The following is a 20,077-nucleotide window of genomic DNA, read 5'->3' as shown; positions in this document are numbered from 1 at the left end:
TATTGCGGGGTCAGCACTTTCCGCGAAGCTAGCATATAATATCGAACAAAAAAAAACCGGAGCGGGTGCGCCGTGCGTGCTTTATACGATAAACGCAAACTCTTTTTTTTTATGGCGAGACCGCGTGCCGCTATAAATGTGCATTGTAAAGCCATCGTAAAGGGAAATAATCATGCCTGACCGATACACCCGCTTTTCGCCATCTGCTATTTATCTTTCGCTATTGAAATGAGCACAATTACTTGGCGCTTTGAGCCGTCCGAGATACGTCGCAAACAGGCGCTTTGCAACGCGATGGGAAGCCGTTACATAGCGCGCGCGTATGCATATACGATGTATATTGAAATGCCGCGTCGAGAGATATCGCCACTCATCGCGTAAGTAGAGATAACTAGAGCACGATAATAAATAATAGACGTGTTTGAGCGCGGCTTAAATATTGTATACCTTCGTGATTACTCGCGACTAAGTATTGATTAATTTGTTATAAACATTACTTAATAATTACGTTATTAAAATAAAAACGATAAAAACACTGAAACTATTTATGGATTCCCGATAAGCGTGCTTTAGAAATTAGGTTTTGTAAAAAAACAAGTTTTTCTTCATACTTCAAGTTTTAAGTTTAGCTTAATTTTTATCAGGCATTTGCAAATTATACATAATAAAATACTTGATTTTATAATAATGTCTAATATTGGAATTATGGTAAATATATATGTTTACTTATATACAAAAACATGAAACACCCTTATATCACACTATCGGATAAATATTTCCTTGGGCTAGCCGCAGCGAAGGACGATCCTTCGGCACACGCTCGGAGAATCGATTCCTCGTTTACTCAGCTGCGGAAGCGACTCAAACGAACAGCGTATGTTCAGGAAAATTATCCAAAGCAGCGGCAGACATTAGTGGGACTATATTCTCGACCTAATTCACGCGTTGCGTATCCGCAAGTCTTAAATCGTGCATGCATAGAACGCGAAGTGGCTCCCAACTCGATACGTGGCAACAAAGTGCTGAACAAAAGTATAGATAAACTTGGAAAAATCCATATATAGAATGTCCATCATTGAGCGCACTTTTAACTTTGAATTGCGGATCCTTTGCCAAGTTGACTTTTCTTTTACCAAAAAGAAAGATATTGAGACACTCATAGCTTCTATATTATAATTTCATAAGCGAAACAAAGGACTTTCTAAAACTAAGTGTTAGAACTTTTCCAACTTGAAATTTGGATATCAAATTTTGTGAGATTATGTAGAAAAAAGATATAAAAACTGACGCCTAATTTTATTTTTAAACTTTATACTTTATATTTTAAACTCTCGATTTTATCTCAATTTCGATAAATATTCGATAAATGCTCTAATGTTAAGAGTTTCAAGTGTAATAATTTAAACACTTTCCACTTGAAAACTATTGTAGTCTTGATATTTTTGTATAAAAATTTTTTTCTTCAAATGACCTCAGATGCCTTTTACTGATAGAACGCGTTAGTAGATAATTTAATTAACAATTTTAATGCTTTTTCTGTTACAAATGAGACGTGCAAGTGAAATTATGTTATCAATTTACAACGTATTTCGCACAAAGTTAACAGATTCCTGAACAAATATTAGCTTACAGTAATTATCGCAGCGAATCTGCGTTACAATTCGACAAGGGATGCCAATATTTTGCGGTGATAAACTGACAAACTCACATCGTTCTGCAGTTCACGGAACTCGCGATGGCAACGCGCAAATAATTACGTTATCTATTCTACTGCGCGTAATGCGCAATGAATGCCAGTATATACCCACGACATTAACGAAATTGCTCTCACGTCCGTTCGTCGATCCATTTGGATCGGGACAGTGTGAAAATTTAACGCCTTCAATGTCCCGACAGTATCGGATTTTCTACTTTCCGGTCATTAAAATTGGACATTTAAAAGTGAAAGACAAGCTGAGAATATATACTTAGACACATCAAATAGTTGTACTGAATATTGGATAATTTCTATCTCCCAAGACAACTGAGTTCTGAATTGAATTCTATCTTTAAATCAGTATTTAACGCTTAATCCAAACAAGCTTATTCGAAAGCCACTTTAATGTACTAGATCTTGTTACAATGCAAGTATTGCATTAATTCGTGTTAACTTTAAAAAGCTTAAATATTCCAAAGTTAAATGTTTTTTTTTTTTTTTTAAATTCAAAACCTGATTTTTTCTCAATCAAAATGTTGCGGCATCTTTCAATGAATATTGAATTCACCATATAATGTCAAAATTTAACAATTGTAATGTTATTTTATTTGAAATCAAATTGTATTCCAATCTGTGTAATATAAATACAGAATTTCATTTCTTTTAAACAATACGTTTTTTTATAAATGTGATTGAATCAGCTTCAGGCAATCACTATCGTAAAATACTTTTAATAATATTTTTCACTTTTTGATATTGCAAAAATCATAAAATATTTAATAAATAACTCATTGTTATACGTGCGCGATAAAGAGTATTGTTTTATTGCAATAAAGGCGATAGATATTTTTTAAGAGTATTGTTATTCGAGTTTGCTTGTATGGATAAAATAATTTAGAAACATGATTGTTACCTCTTGAACTTTCCTGTGGACGACGATTTTGTGCCATTGATTATCGTCGAACCGCACCCTGGCCGGTTTTATGTGCAGATCCAATCTTCCTTTGGCCAACGTCATCCCGACCGCGGCGCCTCCGTCTCTCAGCGACACGGTGAGATAATCATCACCCTCTCCTGTAATTAAAAACAGAACTAATGAAGTCAGCATGAGTGTTGCACGCGCCGATAAACTCTTATCTTAATCTCGAAACGCAGATAACGCGTCGTTAAATTAACGTGACAACACGCTGACGCGAAATTGTCGAAAACGGGAAAAAAACGCTTGCAGCCTTTCGATTCGAATCGTCATGGACATTGCACTCGCGTTTGTGTTGGCGCGACAGGGACATTACTGTCTATTGAACGTGGTCCCTTTTGACGCGTTAACGTCGCACGCACTGCCTGAAAAAAATCCACAGCGCACGCAGATTCCGATGCAACTTTTTAATCCCCACGGCGACATCGCGCCATTGGTTTGCCTCACTCGCTCCATTTTTTGTCAAATTCACCCGCTGGATTATATCGCGAAGCGACGCGTATAAATCGATTACGACCGCTTAACCATTAGTTTCGGGGCACTTAGTATCCGGGCGACCAGTTAAAACGTCCGGCGATCGCCGTTAATAATTATCGTGCCCGGCTCGCTTGGCAAAATCCTCGCGGATTATGCCATTGTGCTCGTAACAAGTTGGAGGATTAAGATGATTCTGCTGATAGAGAGTGTATTTTTGCGATTAAACGTTACACGTGTACGGCAGTCAGCAATATAAAGTGTAATGAAAAACTTTTATACAATTTAGAATACATTTACGTATGTATTTGTTTACACAATGGAAATAATTACATTTTTTTCGAAGACAATTGAAAGTAAGATTAGAAATAAAGAGCACTTTTTATTTCTGCTTTCATTTCTACGCTGCACAATATCATAATTTGTTAAATGTCTTATAGACTGATGTGTCATAGATATATTTGTCAATACTACAACAAAAACACGTCGGATACTGAAAATAAAATGGAATTTCATAATATTCATACTCTTAAAAGCAGCACTGAGATATTTAAAAATTACGTTTAAAACGTGAAAAATGTTCTTAAAGATGAATAATAGAAAATTTCTTAAATTCTTTTTGAAATCATTCTTAATATAATATGTATTTCCATAAAATCTATCACTTTTCTTAAGCGTTCGTTTACGCGTAATTTACTGCTGGAAACAATTAGAAAGCAGTTAATTTCTTTACATGTTCAAATTGTGCAATCAAGCCATTTATAATATAAAAATCGTTATGGTTTTTTAATTTTTCGATCTGTCGCATTTGATTAAATTTAAAAATTGTCAAGGAAAAAATCTTCAATTATTTTAAAAATCGCTTCTATTATTTATTTTCTTCTTAAACAAAAAAAAAGCATGAACGTATGCCCTCTCTCTTATAAAACAGAGACCATTATTTTTGCCATTACTGGAGAAAGAGGATGCTTAAGACATGTCGGGAGCACAAACGGTCGCAGACGTGTCGTTACGCTCGTGAATCTCGCAAACGCCACCGTCGGATATTGCTGCAGTCACTTTAAAATCGGCCCGTGACCGCATACTAATTATCTCGCGGACGGCCGGGAGACTGGAGCGTATAAAAGATGCAGACGGTACTTCGTACTTAATTGCTTGCCGGCGCGGCGCATTTACATGCGCCTAAGTTCATTACGCGCGTATCGCACTCTCGCTCGCGTGACTGCGCGTTCGTTTATTTGCTGCGCAATGCACATCGCGAATCACTCTCTGAAAATAAATGCGATAACGCGCGCTACGCGTCGCCGAGATAGCGCCTGTGTGGCGGATGTTCCGCGAAAAATCGACAGCGATCTCCTGCGCGCTTCCGTTTTGATTACACCTGGTTAAAACGCGTTTACGGAAATAAATGGCCCATTTTTCTAAATACTATGCACACTACACGCTAAGTTGATAAATATGAATAATATTTAATGAATATTAAAGAACAAACAAAATTTTTAACAATTGTTGCTCGATAATATATTCAGGAATACATCCAATAATCTCAATTATTCACAAATATTTCAATACTTTCGTAATTTCAAATTGTTACTCGTTAGTCGCTCGTTATTCAAATATATTTTGCACAATTATTCTCCGGACAAACCATCCGCTTAAATTCCCAAATCCCTTCTATTTTATTCGAGAAATATCTTTGCATAATTGTATTGCAGATAGTTGCCATGAAAGCGAAACAATTTCAATGCGGATTTAACGCACCGCGGCTCGACACGCGAACCAGCTGGAAATGGAAAGCGCAAGTAGTAAGAGAGCAAACTAGTCGGACACGTACAGATGAAACTTTCGAAAGAAGTTATTCCGTTTGTTTCGCTATTTCTGCGAAGCAAGATCATAATTTTGAGGAATAAAAAATTACGCGGCACGATAATTATTGCGTCCAATGAAAATACGCGAAATCCAAATTGCACGATTCTGCAGCCGCAGCTACGTTATAGCTTATCTCAAGAACAAATGAGCGACCTGGGGCGAGTATGCTGTGCGGGATGCAAGATAGAGAAACGAGTGCTACGTGTGTGCCGTATGTAACGTGTGCGAGTGCGCGCGTGTGTGGTACGGCATTGCGGCTCCGATATATAGGTTTCGAGTTGCCGTTGCAACCGGAACGGAGATGCAAACTCCTCCTTTTACTGCGGATGGTGCAGTCTTGCCATCTTGGCTGCACTGATTCTACCGTTCATTACGTAAGTATATAAGATAAACTGAGGGTTCATGTGCAGAACTAGATGAAGCGATAATTAGCATAATAAAGGTACGATAACTTCGAATCATTGAAAATTTCATTGAAATACAAGCGTAAGAATGGAACTTTTATCTCAGCTTACTTTGTTTTTCTCTCTCTCTTTCTTTTTTTTTCTTTGTTTCTATCTCGTTCTTCTTTCTAAAAATTTTATTAAATGCCGTCCATGTGTATTTTTCTATCATGTTAAAGTTCTCGCACGCATACATTTGAGATAAATTGCAAAATAAATTTTCATGACTCGTTTTCCATGTCCAAACTTATTTTCTATAAATAAATTTTGGCTTCAAACATTTGCCACTTTTTACTCTTGTTTTTCTCTCGATATTTGTCTTTAAAAAATAGTTTTATATTGCACAAAACTCAAACAATTTTTGCATTGTTTATTTTTTTTAAATATTTAATATGTCTAAAATTTTGTTGGAGCTAAATTTAAAGTTAAAAATCTTATAATTGTTAAAATAAAACTACTCTCAGGTGTGTTACTGAGATAGATTAAATAATACAATCGGTTTTCGATAACTTAAGCTGATAACGTACACGACATGCACTATCCTGTTCAGGAAACTACACGAAACACTTTTAGATTCGAGATTAATCGAGGTCGAGCAAAAGCCGGTACAATACCGTCCTAAAATACAAGGTACAGCAAGAGAACAATGAAAATTGTAAGCGGAAAAAAGAATACAGAGACAGAGAGAAAGAGAGAGACTGAAAATTTCTTCGATTGATTGAACGTCTGGGACTTAAATTACTGAAACGTTCTAATTGGCTATAATGTCGCCACGAGAGAAGGAGCTACCGCAAAGATTTAATATGCGACCATTGTCCAAGATGGTGCCATTGTCTATCTACGTTCTCTCGAAGGATATCCGGCCGTCCGTAAGTTACTTGATTAAATACGATTCCATTGTAGATCCTTCTCAATTGTTTTCAATTAATCATGCATTTCTAAGATTGAGCGTTCGCGTCCAGAATAAAAAATTTATAACAATATGTAACATAATGAGATATATTATAAATATTTGATTATCGTGGCTATTTCTATTTTTAGTTGAACTTCATGAAATAGGAAATTTCTTTAAAAAAAATCCTTTTCTTGGTAAATCATACTTCCAATCATTATTTTCATATTCTTAATTTTATATCAAACATTCTGGTGTTAAATATTGAAAAATTGAATTGAATACTAAATTGAACAGAGAAGTAAAATTACTATTTATTATTAGAGGAAAGTTATTATGATAGATGAGGGAAATCATTCATCTCAAAAATACGAGAAGTACTTACCGGAATAAAATAAAAGTCCATTCGGTTGTCTAGTTTTGAACTGGAGGCTTATAGATTCCTGTGTACTGAGTACTGGTTCTCCTTTACTCAAATTTATTGTGAGATACTCAGTTCCTCTGAAGGACGCTTCCGAAGGAGCTTTGTCTGGAACAAGAAAACATCAAATCAAAGTAAAATGAGCATATCAAATCGTCACAAATTGAAAGATACCCAGTTAGAAATTTACCCATTCTAACTTAAATAATATAAGAAAATTTTATAAAACATCGTTTATAATTTCACAAAAATTATTAACAAATAGGCACAGAAAATACATAACATTTTTTGCATCTTTCGAAAATTGAACTAACTGATGAGATTTCCCATTTCACTTCTCTCATAAGTTTGTGAATCACAGTAATAAGCGCCGAGAACTCCAACCTATCATCTCGCGCGAAAGCGACGCGCCTCTCGAGAAAAATCGACGCGGGCGAATTTATCGCGGCTATTCGTTTCTGGCGTAGTTGAGCGAGCTGAAAGAGATACGAAGTGGCGGATATATAGTACAGGCGGCTCTTCCTTCCGCAGAGACCGGCTGGATGATTTGCGGCGGTAATGAACATTTCAATCGGTGCATTCGACCTCGCGCCGTGATTTGGCGACACGCCAACGCCATTAAACCCGTCTTAAGGTCTTTTTGTGCAACCGCGTTTACCTTTGTTTCGTCGCGCGATAACAATGGAAAATGAAAAATAACCGGGTGACCGGAAGATCCTTCTCAAGTAGAATCTCAAGATACGATTAAGTGTTCCCGTCGGGACTTGTTTGCATCGCGAACAATGATGAGACCGAAACGAGCAGAGAGATCTTGATGTTTAACAAGTAGAAGGCGGAAAGAAGGTTTCAAACGGAATATCTGAAGCAAAAGAAGTGCGTTAAGTTTCTAAAGTATAAAAAAGATTGATATTTTGCAATCAAATAAATCAAATTTTACGAGCTTCTTCGTTCGAAAATATTGATAAATAATTCATTCTAAAATAGTTTAGTTTGCTTTTATTCTCTGAGAAAGTGGCACGACCGTTTTATTAAAATACAAATTTATAAAGATATAAGATGTTCGCTATAATGTACGAGGGGTAAATAAAATTGTAAAGGGCCATTTTCAATTGATTCGAGAATCAAAAGGCTTCTTTTATTTTTTGACTTTCCTCCCGCAGATTTATGTGTTTGATACACGTGGCAATATTTCTTACGAAAAAGCTATATAGAAGTTTACTTCGATTGCTTTCAGTCAAGCCGTCCGCGTTTCTTTCAAGCCAATTTGTGGTAATACAAATAAGCGTAGCTCAGCAGCCGTTGCGCTTACTTGGTCATTGTCTTCTGCGGGCGTATAGCAGCAATTTAGCGGTAAGATTTATCGTAAGAGAGAAACGCGCGCGCGATTGATCGCGAGAGTACGCCAGGTGCAGAATTACGCGGCATCCATTGCTGACTTCCTAATGAATGGCTGGCGATTAATACGGATTAGGCGTGTATATCGGCTGCGCTAAGACGTGCTTAGTTACGATTTATGCACGACTTTGTCAATGCGTGATAAAAGATGCGATACAAAAATAGTCGATAAAAAACAAAGATGTAGTTTTCGATAGGCAAATATTTCGCACAAATAAGTTAAACTGTTGTACCGACTTTAAGTAGCAAATAACTTGTAGAACATAGAATACTAATGACGGATTCTCTGACAAATTTAAATTCGATTTTGATTTCACGAAAACATCGTCAGCTATAGCTTCGTCTATTTTTAAAAATAGAAAAAGAAAATATTTTCTTCTTTTGCCTGGAATGTCAGGCGATAAACACAAGATAATTGTCATAAAACGTGGCACCTTGTGTGCGCATGCCTAGATAATTACGCGATATCCAACAGATTAGTATTTGCCGAGATTGGTTTTGCTCCATTGGGGATTATTTGGCATTCTGTGGCGTCTCAACTAAATCGATCGACTGATTGCGCAGTGCTTGCGCACATAAGTGCTGAATAATTAACATCAATCGCGCATAAATACGCTGTGAGGTAAGCATCCGGTACTCTCGAGAATTAAAATTCCAGAATGAAACAAGAGATTCGACGTAATTTATAATTAAATAAAAACCGATTCAAATCGGATGATGTTAACATTAATGTTAAAATGTACATTTTATTCATTTTTATGTCTTAGAATCTTATATCATAACATTGGTTAAATAATCATGAATATTTTTATAAATATGCGCGTAAATAATACTATATCGCGACATTGTACATCGCAATACACCGACGCATCGAGATACGACGCATCGAACGGTATCGAGATCAATTGAATCAGCCACTATCAAAAAAATACATTTATATGTTCGAACAATTTTGATACGTAAAATGTCGAAGTTTATCTGAGCGCAATACACATACATATATGTGTATCGTGATAAGAGCATGTGCAGTGTGCATAAAAATCTGCAGCATGAAAAACCGAGAAGATCAGTTTTCATCGCATGTCGCTACGTCACTTTTTTGCTGAGTTACAGCGTTTTGAAAATCTGGCAGGTGCACCGCTTTAATTAGATACGGATGTAAGCATGCATGATATGATAATGCTTGATAAAAAACGCATGAGGCGCGTGGCGCGGCGCGTGCCGACGTGCGTAAGAATGCGGATATAATCTAATCAGCCGTAGCGGGGCATTGACCTACATAAAGCACACGGTCTGCGACACGGCAGTGTCATCGGTCGATTTCGATCTACGTTCGGTATCACTCGGGATTATAATGACCAGTGATCGATGAAATCGTCAGTCGTTCGTTGCCTCTCGCAAAAAAATTATCGTGGAAAAGTTGCCGCGCGTGCGAAGTGTCATATGAAAAGTAAGAGTCTAACACGATAAAGCCAGAATCATTTATCTCGGGTAATTAATTTAAAAGATATTATCAAATTAATTACAAAAACGAAATTAATCCTTTCGATACTTAACATAACAATGCGAAATAGTTGCTATCAGCTCGATTTGCTAGATTATAGGATAGTACTTTTAATCAGCTATTTATTGTTGACATATTTACTTATTTAGAAATAATTGCTTTTGATAATCATGTGATTACATTATTGTATAATAAAAAGAAGTCTAAAATTCGAATTTTTATGATTATTTAACTTAACAAATGTTATGATATAAAATTCTAAGACATAAAAATTAATAAAATGTATGTTTTGACATTAATGTTAACATTACGGAGCAGGATTACTAAGTTCTGTTATTAATTTTATATTTTATTACAGCTGAAGGAACTAATAAGGATACTGACGGTGCTCGTGGGATATCTTATTCTGTTTTGGATTTTGTTAAATCTTTCCTGTGAAAAATGTCTTAATATAAGTTTGACAAATAAATATTAAATTTGTTCAACGCGTAATTTAAGTATTTTATATTGATATTTTATGTTCCACACAGTCCCTGGTCAGTCGTACGTGCTTCCTACCGAGGCAAGCAGGATAATCAAAACAACTTGGAATTCTGTTTCAGAATGACACATCAGAAATTAAAGTTTGCACCGCATACGAGCTTTTACCTTCATCAAGCAGCAAATTAATATATTGTGCTATGGTGCTTGAATGAAGGGCTGTGGAAATTCTTGCATCGTTTATCTTGACTCTTAAAGCTAAATTGCGCGCGTGTAATAATGTTATGTTTTAGTAAAATAAATATTGCAGATATTAGTTTAACGTAATAACTGGTCTGTAAAAGAAAAATTCATCTGTTTTTCTCTCGAATAGCGATGAAGCTCATTTGTTTAGCTTAAATTTTGGAAAACATGCTAACCGGAGTTAAAATAAACCGTATCGAAGCTTTTCCTTAAGGCAGCGCAAAGTATATATAGGTTTAATAAATCTAAACGGTTTGCGCGGATAAAAGCGTGCTAAGGACATCGTCCGATTTATTTAGTTCCTGCACTTTCGAATCTTTCCACGTCGTATTCTCTGTGCATTTAAAGGATTACCGAGTTAATCCTCGCAAACGGTTTTCCGAGCGAGAAGTGCCTTCGGCGAAAGCAATTTGCAATCCTTCACCACAACGAAACGTAATAATAAAGTATTTAATAAACAGAGAGAGAGAGAGAGAGAGAGAGAGAGAGAGAGAGAGAGAGAGAAAGTATGTAATTTTTGTGCGTTAACATACAATAAGATTAAAAATGTTAATTATTGACTTTATCAATGTTATTTAAATTAAAAATATCCGCTAATGTTTAAATGTAATATTTTTATATAAAACAATTATCTATTAGAGCTGATAAGACGTTAAATTAATATTTTTTCAATAATTCGTTAAAGTTTAATCTATTCATTTAACATTCCTTGCTAGAATTTAAAAAAATCTGAGAAATTAGTGCTTGCTAAAAGTATAATTATTTTTATACTATAATCTCTTATGAAATGCCTATATATATTGCAAATAAAATTCTTATAAATTGTGAAAGAAAATAAACAATAAATTAAATTCAGCAAAAGTCACACAATACGCTTATATTTACATGCCATTAATTATACATTAATTTTCTGTTTTTTCGAGCTAGTTCTGATGAATTAATTTTATGCAAAACAGTACTTTTCTCCGATTTAAAACTTGTTTTAATAAACTCGTTGTTTATTGCCAGTTTAATTATGATTAAAGAACGATTTGTTTGCTGTTACAACTTGCACAAAAATCTCATCCGCATCATAAACATAAAAAAAACTCGGCTCTCTGTCCTGATTATAGAGAATATTGTAGTCGGAAAATCCTTCAAAACAATAAACTTTTATTTAGAATATATTGCCGTTGAGGACAAATCTTTGATGTTATAGCTGAGACTTTAGGAAATCTACTGCTCACATTTAAAATAGTGTGTAATATGTCGAGAAAACTGCATGACATTACAATCGCAGGTGTAACGTGAAATTGACGATCGTGCATAATATATTTTTATAGTATTTACGAAAAATGCTATACTACTTATTTCCTCCTTCTGACAACATTCTTTACAACATTCTTCCTTCTTTGATTGCAATTATGGAACTTATAAGAGCTTTATCCGCTCCAATAGAAAAAAGTCGTTTGAAATTCATAGATGAAGAATCGTCGTGGCATCTTTCGTAATAGTTTCAAAGGGTCGGAGAGAGAATTTCGCGACAGTATCTTTTGTATTCTCATAAACCGGCAAAAATCGTATTAGCATGTATATTGCATCACATCAGCGTAAAATAGGATACGTCGTTCACAAGAATACATATTCTATCTAGATTGTGTAATAATAGTGATAAAAAAAATTTGTTTTAAGAACTTTTAAGCCAACTAATAAATAGTTTAATTTTGAATTTTTAAGAGATAACGTTGCGTTAATCATAAAGAAAGATTAAAATAAATTAGAAAATTGAAATAATTTTTAAATAAAGTAAATTACAATGTTTTTCGAATAATGTGAAGTTTCTCTATACCGAAATAAAGATCATCTTTTTTGCAATCATCTCCAATTGACGAATAAATATTAACTTTTACATTTCTAATCTAATAATTATTGATATTTATGAATTATAATTAAAGTATAACGACAAAAATTAGAGAATGCCGATATACGATTAAGCAGTCGATATTCATTGCAGATATTTATTATGCAAATCGTAATATTTATATAATCGTTCTATGTTTGTTGTATCAATTTTCATTAACAAATGTTCAATAATCATATACAATAATATAAATTACTTTTATAACAACCTAACTAGTTTTTCTCGTAAAAGAAGGAAGAAAGAAAAAAAAATCGTTTATAAAAAGAACTCCACAGATGGAGAAAAAATTCATATTGCGCCCTTGGTTGCGTATGCGATGGAATTGAGTAAACTCATAGTCGGAACAAAGTGCGCGAGAACAAGTTATCAGGGCAAGGCGACGCAGTGGAACACCAATTCCACGCATGAGCGCGTGACGAGAGGTGCCACTGCAGATTCGCCGACAGAACACGATGGAAATTACCAGTCGTATACTGCGGCGCGCGAACCCGAGCGATTGTGTGCGCCCGGGCTTTAGCAATCCCGGTCATATTGAGTTCTGCGAGTGACGGAACTCTCGGTCCACGTCCTGCTGCATTGGTCGCGACCACTTGCATAACAAGCATCACGGCAACTATACTGCCAAAGACTTTCAAGGTGAGATCCCGCAAGGATGCAGTCTGCATCCTTCTGTAAGACGTTCCGAAGCTTGGCGCTTGCACGTCGCATAAATTCAATCATTGATTCAACATTAGTTTTTTTTTTATCATAAAATAAACTGATTTAAAATAATTTTCGTCTTGCATTGTAAACATTTTCCTAATAATTTTCGTTGTAGAGAAACCTGTAATAACTATAAAACCAGCATAAATGATACAGAGCGGTACAGTACAAAATTTTGATCGAATTTTTCATGTCCTAATAAAATATAATAGAATTCTCGTCGTTACTTGTCATCCTCTATAGTCTACACAGAAACACCCCGTATATATGCGTATGTGATGATAGTAAGAAGTATGAGCAGTCAATAAACGTAAACAAGTTCTACGATGCCTCGCGAGTAATCGACTATGCTTTCACGTTAAGGATTCTCTCGAAGAACTAGAGAAATCGATAAATCTAGACGACGTCTGGATATAAAATGACGTAAGTACCCGGGTCGTTCGCGTAAATTCGTCGCGTCGCAACGATCAAAAGACACCTATCGAAAAATGCTTGTCACCAGCTGCTTGACGGAATATTAAAAAAGTTTCTTCTAGACGAAAGCCTGATTTATATAAGAAGCCTGTAAATACCTTGTCTTTGAAATTGCGCACGCGACATTTTCGAGCAAGTCGCAAGACACATCCTAACGAATCCTTTTAACATTTTTTTATAGAAATAAAAATTAATAAAATTTAAATTAAAAAATGTCCGTAGATGTAAAATTTCATTAATATTGCGTAATATTCAAATAATGTTTAATGATATACTTCAAATATAAAATCTAAAAATATCTTCTAAAAGGATAATCTTTTAAAGTAATAGATTTCTTATATTTTTAATTTAGCGAAAATATTAAAGCAAATCTATTTTATAAAGAAAAAATTGTATCATGTTAAATACTAATTTATATTTTGTCATTTTTATGTCAGTATATTTTTTGAAATAAAGTAAAAATAAAGTAAATTATATAATACGAAAAAAAAAAACAGTAAATTAAATACTACATCTCTTCTCATAGAATTATTCACAAATTTAAACATCGTTGAATGAATTGAAACGTTGCAGTCGTATACGCAACTGCGTCACGCAGCATTGCAGTGACCTATTTAATAAATTCTTATAGCGCGATAAAAGCGGCATTAACGCTGTCGTTCGATCTCATCCTCGAGGTTGTCGTCTATGCGGGATTAGCCGAGTAATCTCTCGAAGAGCCTTGAGGAGTAACGAGATCCCGCGAGAAACGACACGGACTTTTTCTCATCTCAGAAGTAGTGCATACTGTGACGCTATAGAAATTCGCTGTTCTCTTTTCTGCACGCGAGATGCTTCCATTTCCGAGGAGCAAGGTGTTGGAGAATAAAGCATTGGTCGTTCGTGGAACATAAGTGCGCGAGATGAGAAAGAAATGAAAATTTTGCACGACATTCAACGAAATAGCGAAAAAAAAGTCTCGCTTAATAAAATTGATCGCAAAAAAAATGGAAAATTGTCGTTATTCACTTCTTGCACTACAATGCCAAAACTATTTCGTTTGAAATGATCTATTGTAAAAAAAAACTGAAAAGCTCTAACACAAATGGAGGTATAATGTGAATAAATATTATAGTTGTGAAACCAACAGTTGTGAACATGTAAAAACGTTTGGATTTTTACTTTAGATCTCTGGTTGAAAAAATATAGAATTAATTCACAAACATTGAAAAATGGTAACCAAAATTGGTGAATAGATTTACAAATGTTTTAATGTCAAACAGTAATTATTATTGATAATACTATTATATTTATTATATTTTCTTATTAAAAAATTATGGATTGTATAAAAAAAAACTTAATTTGACTGTTTGAAGTAAATTAATTTTGGGCAATATCGGCGCACACAATTAGACAATCAATATTTACATTTTATATAAACCAACGTATTGTATCGAAATGATTTTTGTTGACTCAATGCATACGAGTTAACGTATAATTGACGCGCTTGAAGGATTAACATGAGTAGGTATTATTTCTTTATCTAAATATAATATTCGCTAGTCATTTTTTGCAATTTTATAACGAATAGAGAAATATAATCATCAATATTTTGTTTAATTAAATGACCCTGTTTTAATGTTTTTATCGGGAAAAAAATTATTTTAGTTTTCGACAAGGATTATGGTTCTGTTTACAAAATGCTCATTATCGAATATCCTGCCATTGGGTATAATATTATATGCTATGTATACACGTAACACAGACCGTGGTGCACAATGCGGATAATTCAATCGGGTACATGTACATATGTACAGTCGTTAATTATCGCCGCTCTTTAATAATTTTGCTCACTAGGTTCCACTTATCACGAAATGCCGATTTCTCTCGTCAAACGAGATCGTGCGCTTCATAAATATTGATTACTTATAGGACGATAGTTATTGGAAACAACTCGTTTATAGCTGACTGTGTCTCTTTGTATCGTTGCAGCGGAAAATTGCAATCGTCAGACCGCACGTGTAAAACCGGCCTAAGCCTCAAAATTTAATAAAGCCCTTTTCCTCCGGCACAAACGCCTCCTCCTACTGACCCAATTGACTCAGCGGATGCAAAGTGGTCCAAGCCGCCGAATGTAATAAAAAAGTCTAATCTAAGCTAAAACTCTCATCTGCGCAAAAAAAAAGATTCTTTTGTCAAGAGACATGGAATATTTGTGTAAGTTAATTTGCGTGTCCGACATATTTTTTTGAACATTATTTTATGACTTTATTTCTTACATATAATAGTTTTTATATAATAATTAATATTATCGTATGCATGTCACTTTTTTCAAAGCCCTTTTAACTTTTACCCAACTGTCGTTATCACGCGAACTAATGCAATTCAAACTTACAAAATTTGTTTTCAACCTTTGGCATTCATTAATAATCAACAGAATGGTAGACGACGAGTGCATTAATGAATTATATATCGCTCTTACTCAGTTTTAGCACGGCTGAGGCGTTAAGGAATTAAGGATCGGGTAAAGTTCGTCGCGAGTTTGCCGCACTGGAGACCATAATTCTTCGCAACCGGAACGTACGAGTAATTGCTCCGAGTCCCTTTTCACCTTATTTTCCTTGTCGTCACTTCGTCGCCCAGACAACAAAGGACTTGAGAGTTGCCGCGCTGCTTTAATATCATAGTATCGATCTTCGATGTATAATTTAAAACGTTGAATACACAGTGTATAAAAGGGATGTCTCAAAATCACGAATTATCTTTTTCAATACAAATTTTTTAGCGCATTTAAAATTAAGTTTCAAGAATGTCAAGACCGTTTTCGAATGATTAAAATCCAAAAATAAAAAGCTTTCAACGAATTTAGTTTCAAAAGAGAAAATAAACAAACGAAAAAAGATTTAGATAGATTCAAATAGATTCAGATCCATAATTAAGGTAAAATCCATTTTTTACTACAACGAGCTTATCATCGTGCTTCAAAGTAGAATGAAACATGACAAAGAAGATATCTTTCACGTTGTCGGAGGATGGAGAGTTTGTTCTTCCGGGATCTCTGTGACGTGGTGCACGAAACTCCGCGCGAAAAACTTAATTAGTGAACGTCTCTTGCTTCGTAGTTGCGTCGGATATATCTGCTAACAACGTAACAAAACGGCCGTTCATAATCCACACGGACGGCCCACTTCTGTTGCAATCCTTCGCACACCACAAATGCCCCCTCCACGCGTGCGGTCGCGGCATAAACCCCGCGTAGAGAGAATATTACGTTCTCTCGGTGCCGTCGTGAAGAGAACTTTAACACCGACTATCGTCGCGGAAATCCCTCCATCCTCTATCTGTCATTTTCCACCTACCGATGCAACGTATCCAACTATTTCCGGGTGGGGCTTTTTACTCGTCTCGGATGACGCGCCGTTGGAAAATGGATTTTCCGACCGGACGCGGATAACCCTTTGTCGGCGATACCGTGGGCGACGACGGTCGAGGTGAGTCGCGAAGGGCGCGGTGAAGCGTAATCCGTGTTATTAACCCCTTGGTCGGGGATACTCTCGTCGGCGCATAATAGCGGCTACATTCAACGGCGACAAATACTTACGAGCAATAGCGTATATCTGCAATGGCTTAATTTAATATCGAGGAATATTCCTGCATTTATAGATACCAATGTTTTCATAATTATTATCGAAAGAAAAAGTGCAAAAGCGCTTGTGTAATTTGTTGAATTTAATCTTATAATTCCTCAGGAAATTCTCTCAAAAGTAAAAATTTCGCAATTTCTCCTCAATTACAGATAATCCTTCGTTCCATCCGTTTCGGAGGTAAACTCGATCGTGCGATGTTGCGGATCATTATGAACGTTCGGATTCTCGAGTACCTGAGTCATACAAGCCTAATTCGGAACCGGGTATAACCAGCGGACAAGCGGAATGCATTGGTACCTCGCGAGGTATGCAAATTAGCGACTAAACACTGTTGACGCAGAACCGCCATTGATGCGCGGACCGACCTAGCCTCGCTTAAACCTCCGTTTAGGTTCACGCCGTCGCCGTCGCCGCTTAAACGTGTTTCGCTGCACAGCTCTCGGAGCGTTCTTGGTGATTTACGTGATTTCGTCGCTGATCCACGTCGTAAGCTTATATACCGATTGAAACTGCACTAACGGAAATTTAATGCTTTAACGCGATGAATGTATCACTTATCCACGTGCTTCGTTTCTCATCAATATTGAACAAACAAAGCATTCGCGAATACAGATATGTATTCATTTATTCGCAGGAAGACCAATTATCGTAATCATAAATATTTTCTTCGTTTATCGATAATTAAGTAATCAGAAACAATTGGATTAGGAACAATGGATCGCTCGTAAAGATTTCAAATAAAATCTTCCTTCATTTTCTCTATCTAAGCATACGTAATATCATGAATATTTTATGCGTAAAAAATACAATTCCCAATAAAAAACATTGTAAAGTTTTAGATATATTTTATCGATCGATTACTGTTCATTACAATGAACACAATTAGACTTCTGTTTTAATAACGAAAAAGATCCCTAAATGAATTAAGTAAATGCTTAAATAATTATTAAGGTTCTTCTAAAGTAAATATAAACCAATATAGAGTACAAATGTGATAAAATCCGGTTAATGAATATGATTAACACATAGAAATAAGATTAATTTTATGATTAATGATCAACAAAAATAAAACAAATAAGAAACAAACAATAGTTGATATTTGTTATTGTATCTGTGAATAATTTCGTTCACTATTTTGTTTCTATTTATCGTGCATCGTTCGATTTTTCTTCAATTTTTATTAAAACGTTGTTGTGAGCGTTGAATATGAGTGATGTTTATTCGTTTTAATTGGTTTATGATGAATGTTTGTTCTTAATTTATATGAGATTTATCCCTTACGGCAATTTTATTATTACTGCATTCAGTACAACAAATTACTTGTGTACGTAAATTTAAAGTGGACAGATAAGTTGTAAAGTTTGACTATTACGTGTATTATAAGAGGTCTAGTTAACACTTCACCAACTACTCGAGTTACAGCACCACTCTACCTACGTAGAGCGTGTATATATTTTATCGCTTCTGTATGTATTTTATCAATCTTTTATCGTTCTTCTTTTATGAATCTTCTGTATCAAACTTCTGTATGTACAATATTTTATCACTCTTTTAGAAATTATTATATTACCTAATAAAATAACTCACGAATAATTGCTTTCTGCAAATGCAAGATGTTCGAGATCTAGAATTACAGCGACGTTATTGACGCTTACTGTATTTGTACTAATTGTAAGCGCTTATTACAACGTGATACCAAAAGGTGGATCTATCCGCTTGTAGCGTTTGGTCGGCAATGTGTTAACGTAGTAGATGATATTTTTTATATTGCTATTCTATAGGGAGAGCTACACGGGGTGGCTAACAATATCTAAATGGTTTGTATGCAAATGTATAAAAATGGAGAAATAAAATATGTAGTTTACTCAATGGTTCTAAACATCGATAGATAAACAAGATGACTGCTCATGCAATATTTATGTTTTTATAATGTTATTATGTATATATATTTTTTTATTAATTATATGCATGTGTGTGTGTGTGTGTGTGTAATTAAAAAAAATATATATATACATATATGCATATAGACATTTAAAATAGGACATCCTGTTCATTTGGAAAATAAAAAATTCCATACAATTCGAATACCCTTGCGCGTAAAAAAAAATATAGTTAAATATTTAGATACCTATAAATAATATTAGCTTTATCACTTCCTTTCTATCAATAAATTATACCATCCAAGCCGTTGCACTCAATCTCGCGCTCATAAAGAATCTATTTGGCTGCACTTAAAGGGTCTATATATATATAGGAACGGCATAACTATACAATCTACTGATTACTCGTACTGATACCTCTAGCATCACCACATTATGTTATCGTGAATACTTTGGATTTGTAATTAGCGAGACTCACTGTAATCCCACGCCCAGTAATCTCCAGCACCTGCCGTGGGCAGCACCGTGCTCCATGCTTCTATACGAGAACAGAAAGAAAGAAGGAAAGTAAAGAAGAAAGTAAAGAACTAAACCATGCGTCGATCGCACTCGCAGGAAGATTCTTACATTTTCTAGAAAAAAAGGAAATATAGTGTTAAGCGTTCGGTAATTTAAGCGCTGAAAACTTTCAAGCGACTGTTATACCTTTCCGTACCGGCAGTTCCACAAACGCGAATATCGAGTGTTAACTAACAAAGTTTCTCGATGCGAAATGCCGGGCAAAGTTGAATCACTTTATTCAGATAACGATTCGTAGCGAGTATAAACTCTTGATTATACAGCTTGAGACAGATAAAATGAGAAATGAGCGATTTATCGTAATTTGTTTTATAATATTATATTCTATTCCATAATTACTCGGTTTGCTCAATTCTAAAATTAACATAATCCACATATCCTTTGTATAAAGTATTTGCTAACAATTATCTGATTTATATTTTGCAGAAAAAATCTCTAACGAAATTATATAATTCAGAAATTGAATGTAAAACTACTGAAAGAATTAAAAATTTATTGACATCTTTTTTTTTATCATCTTGTA

General features: G+C 34.9%; 1 protein-coding gene and 1 long non-coding RNA gene across 5 annotated transcripts in view; one reads left to right on the top strand and one right to left on the bottom strand.

Moving 5' to 3' along the window:
• Positions 1-20,077, bottom strand: part of Nrx-1 (Neurexin 1) — a 212,125-nt gene that overhangs the window by 107,788 nt on the left and 84,260 nt on the right. For 3 of the 4 annotated variants that reach the window (XM_067349190.1, XM_067349191.1, XM_067349194.1), the window contains exons 4-6: positions 19,454-19,513; positions 6,736-6,879; positions 2,610-2,770 (exon numbers count right to left, since the gene is read on the bottom strand). In XM_067349190.1, coding sequence (XP_067205291.1) covers positions 2,610-2,770; positions 6,736-6,879; positions 19,454-19,513 — 365 coding nt within the window. The remainder of the gene's footprint in view (positions 1-2,609; positions 2,771-6,735; positions 6,880-19,453; positions 19,514-20,077) is intronic. The other variant, XM_067349193.1, reaches the window with a different exon arrangement.
• On the top strand, positions 13,827-16,051 carry LOC136997822 (uncharacterized). The gene is made up of 3 exons (XR_010888468.1): positions 13,827-14,323; positions 15,441-15,665; positions 15,935-16,051. It is a non-coding gene; the product is annotated as an uncharacterized lncRNA (long non-coding RNA).

This window comes from Linepithema humile, chromosome 2 (genome assembly GCF_040581485.1).
Source record: "Linepithema humile isolate Giens D197 chromosome 2, Lhum_UNIL_v1.0, whole genome shotgun sequence".
Classification (NCBI taxonomy): Eukaryota; Metazoa; Arthropoda; class Insecta; order Hymenoptera; family Formicidae; genus Linepithema; species Linepithema humile.
The sequence above is the reverse complement of the archived record's forward strand: the minus strand, read 5'-3'. Positions and strand labels throughout refer to the sequence as shown.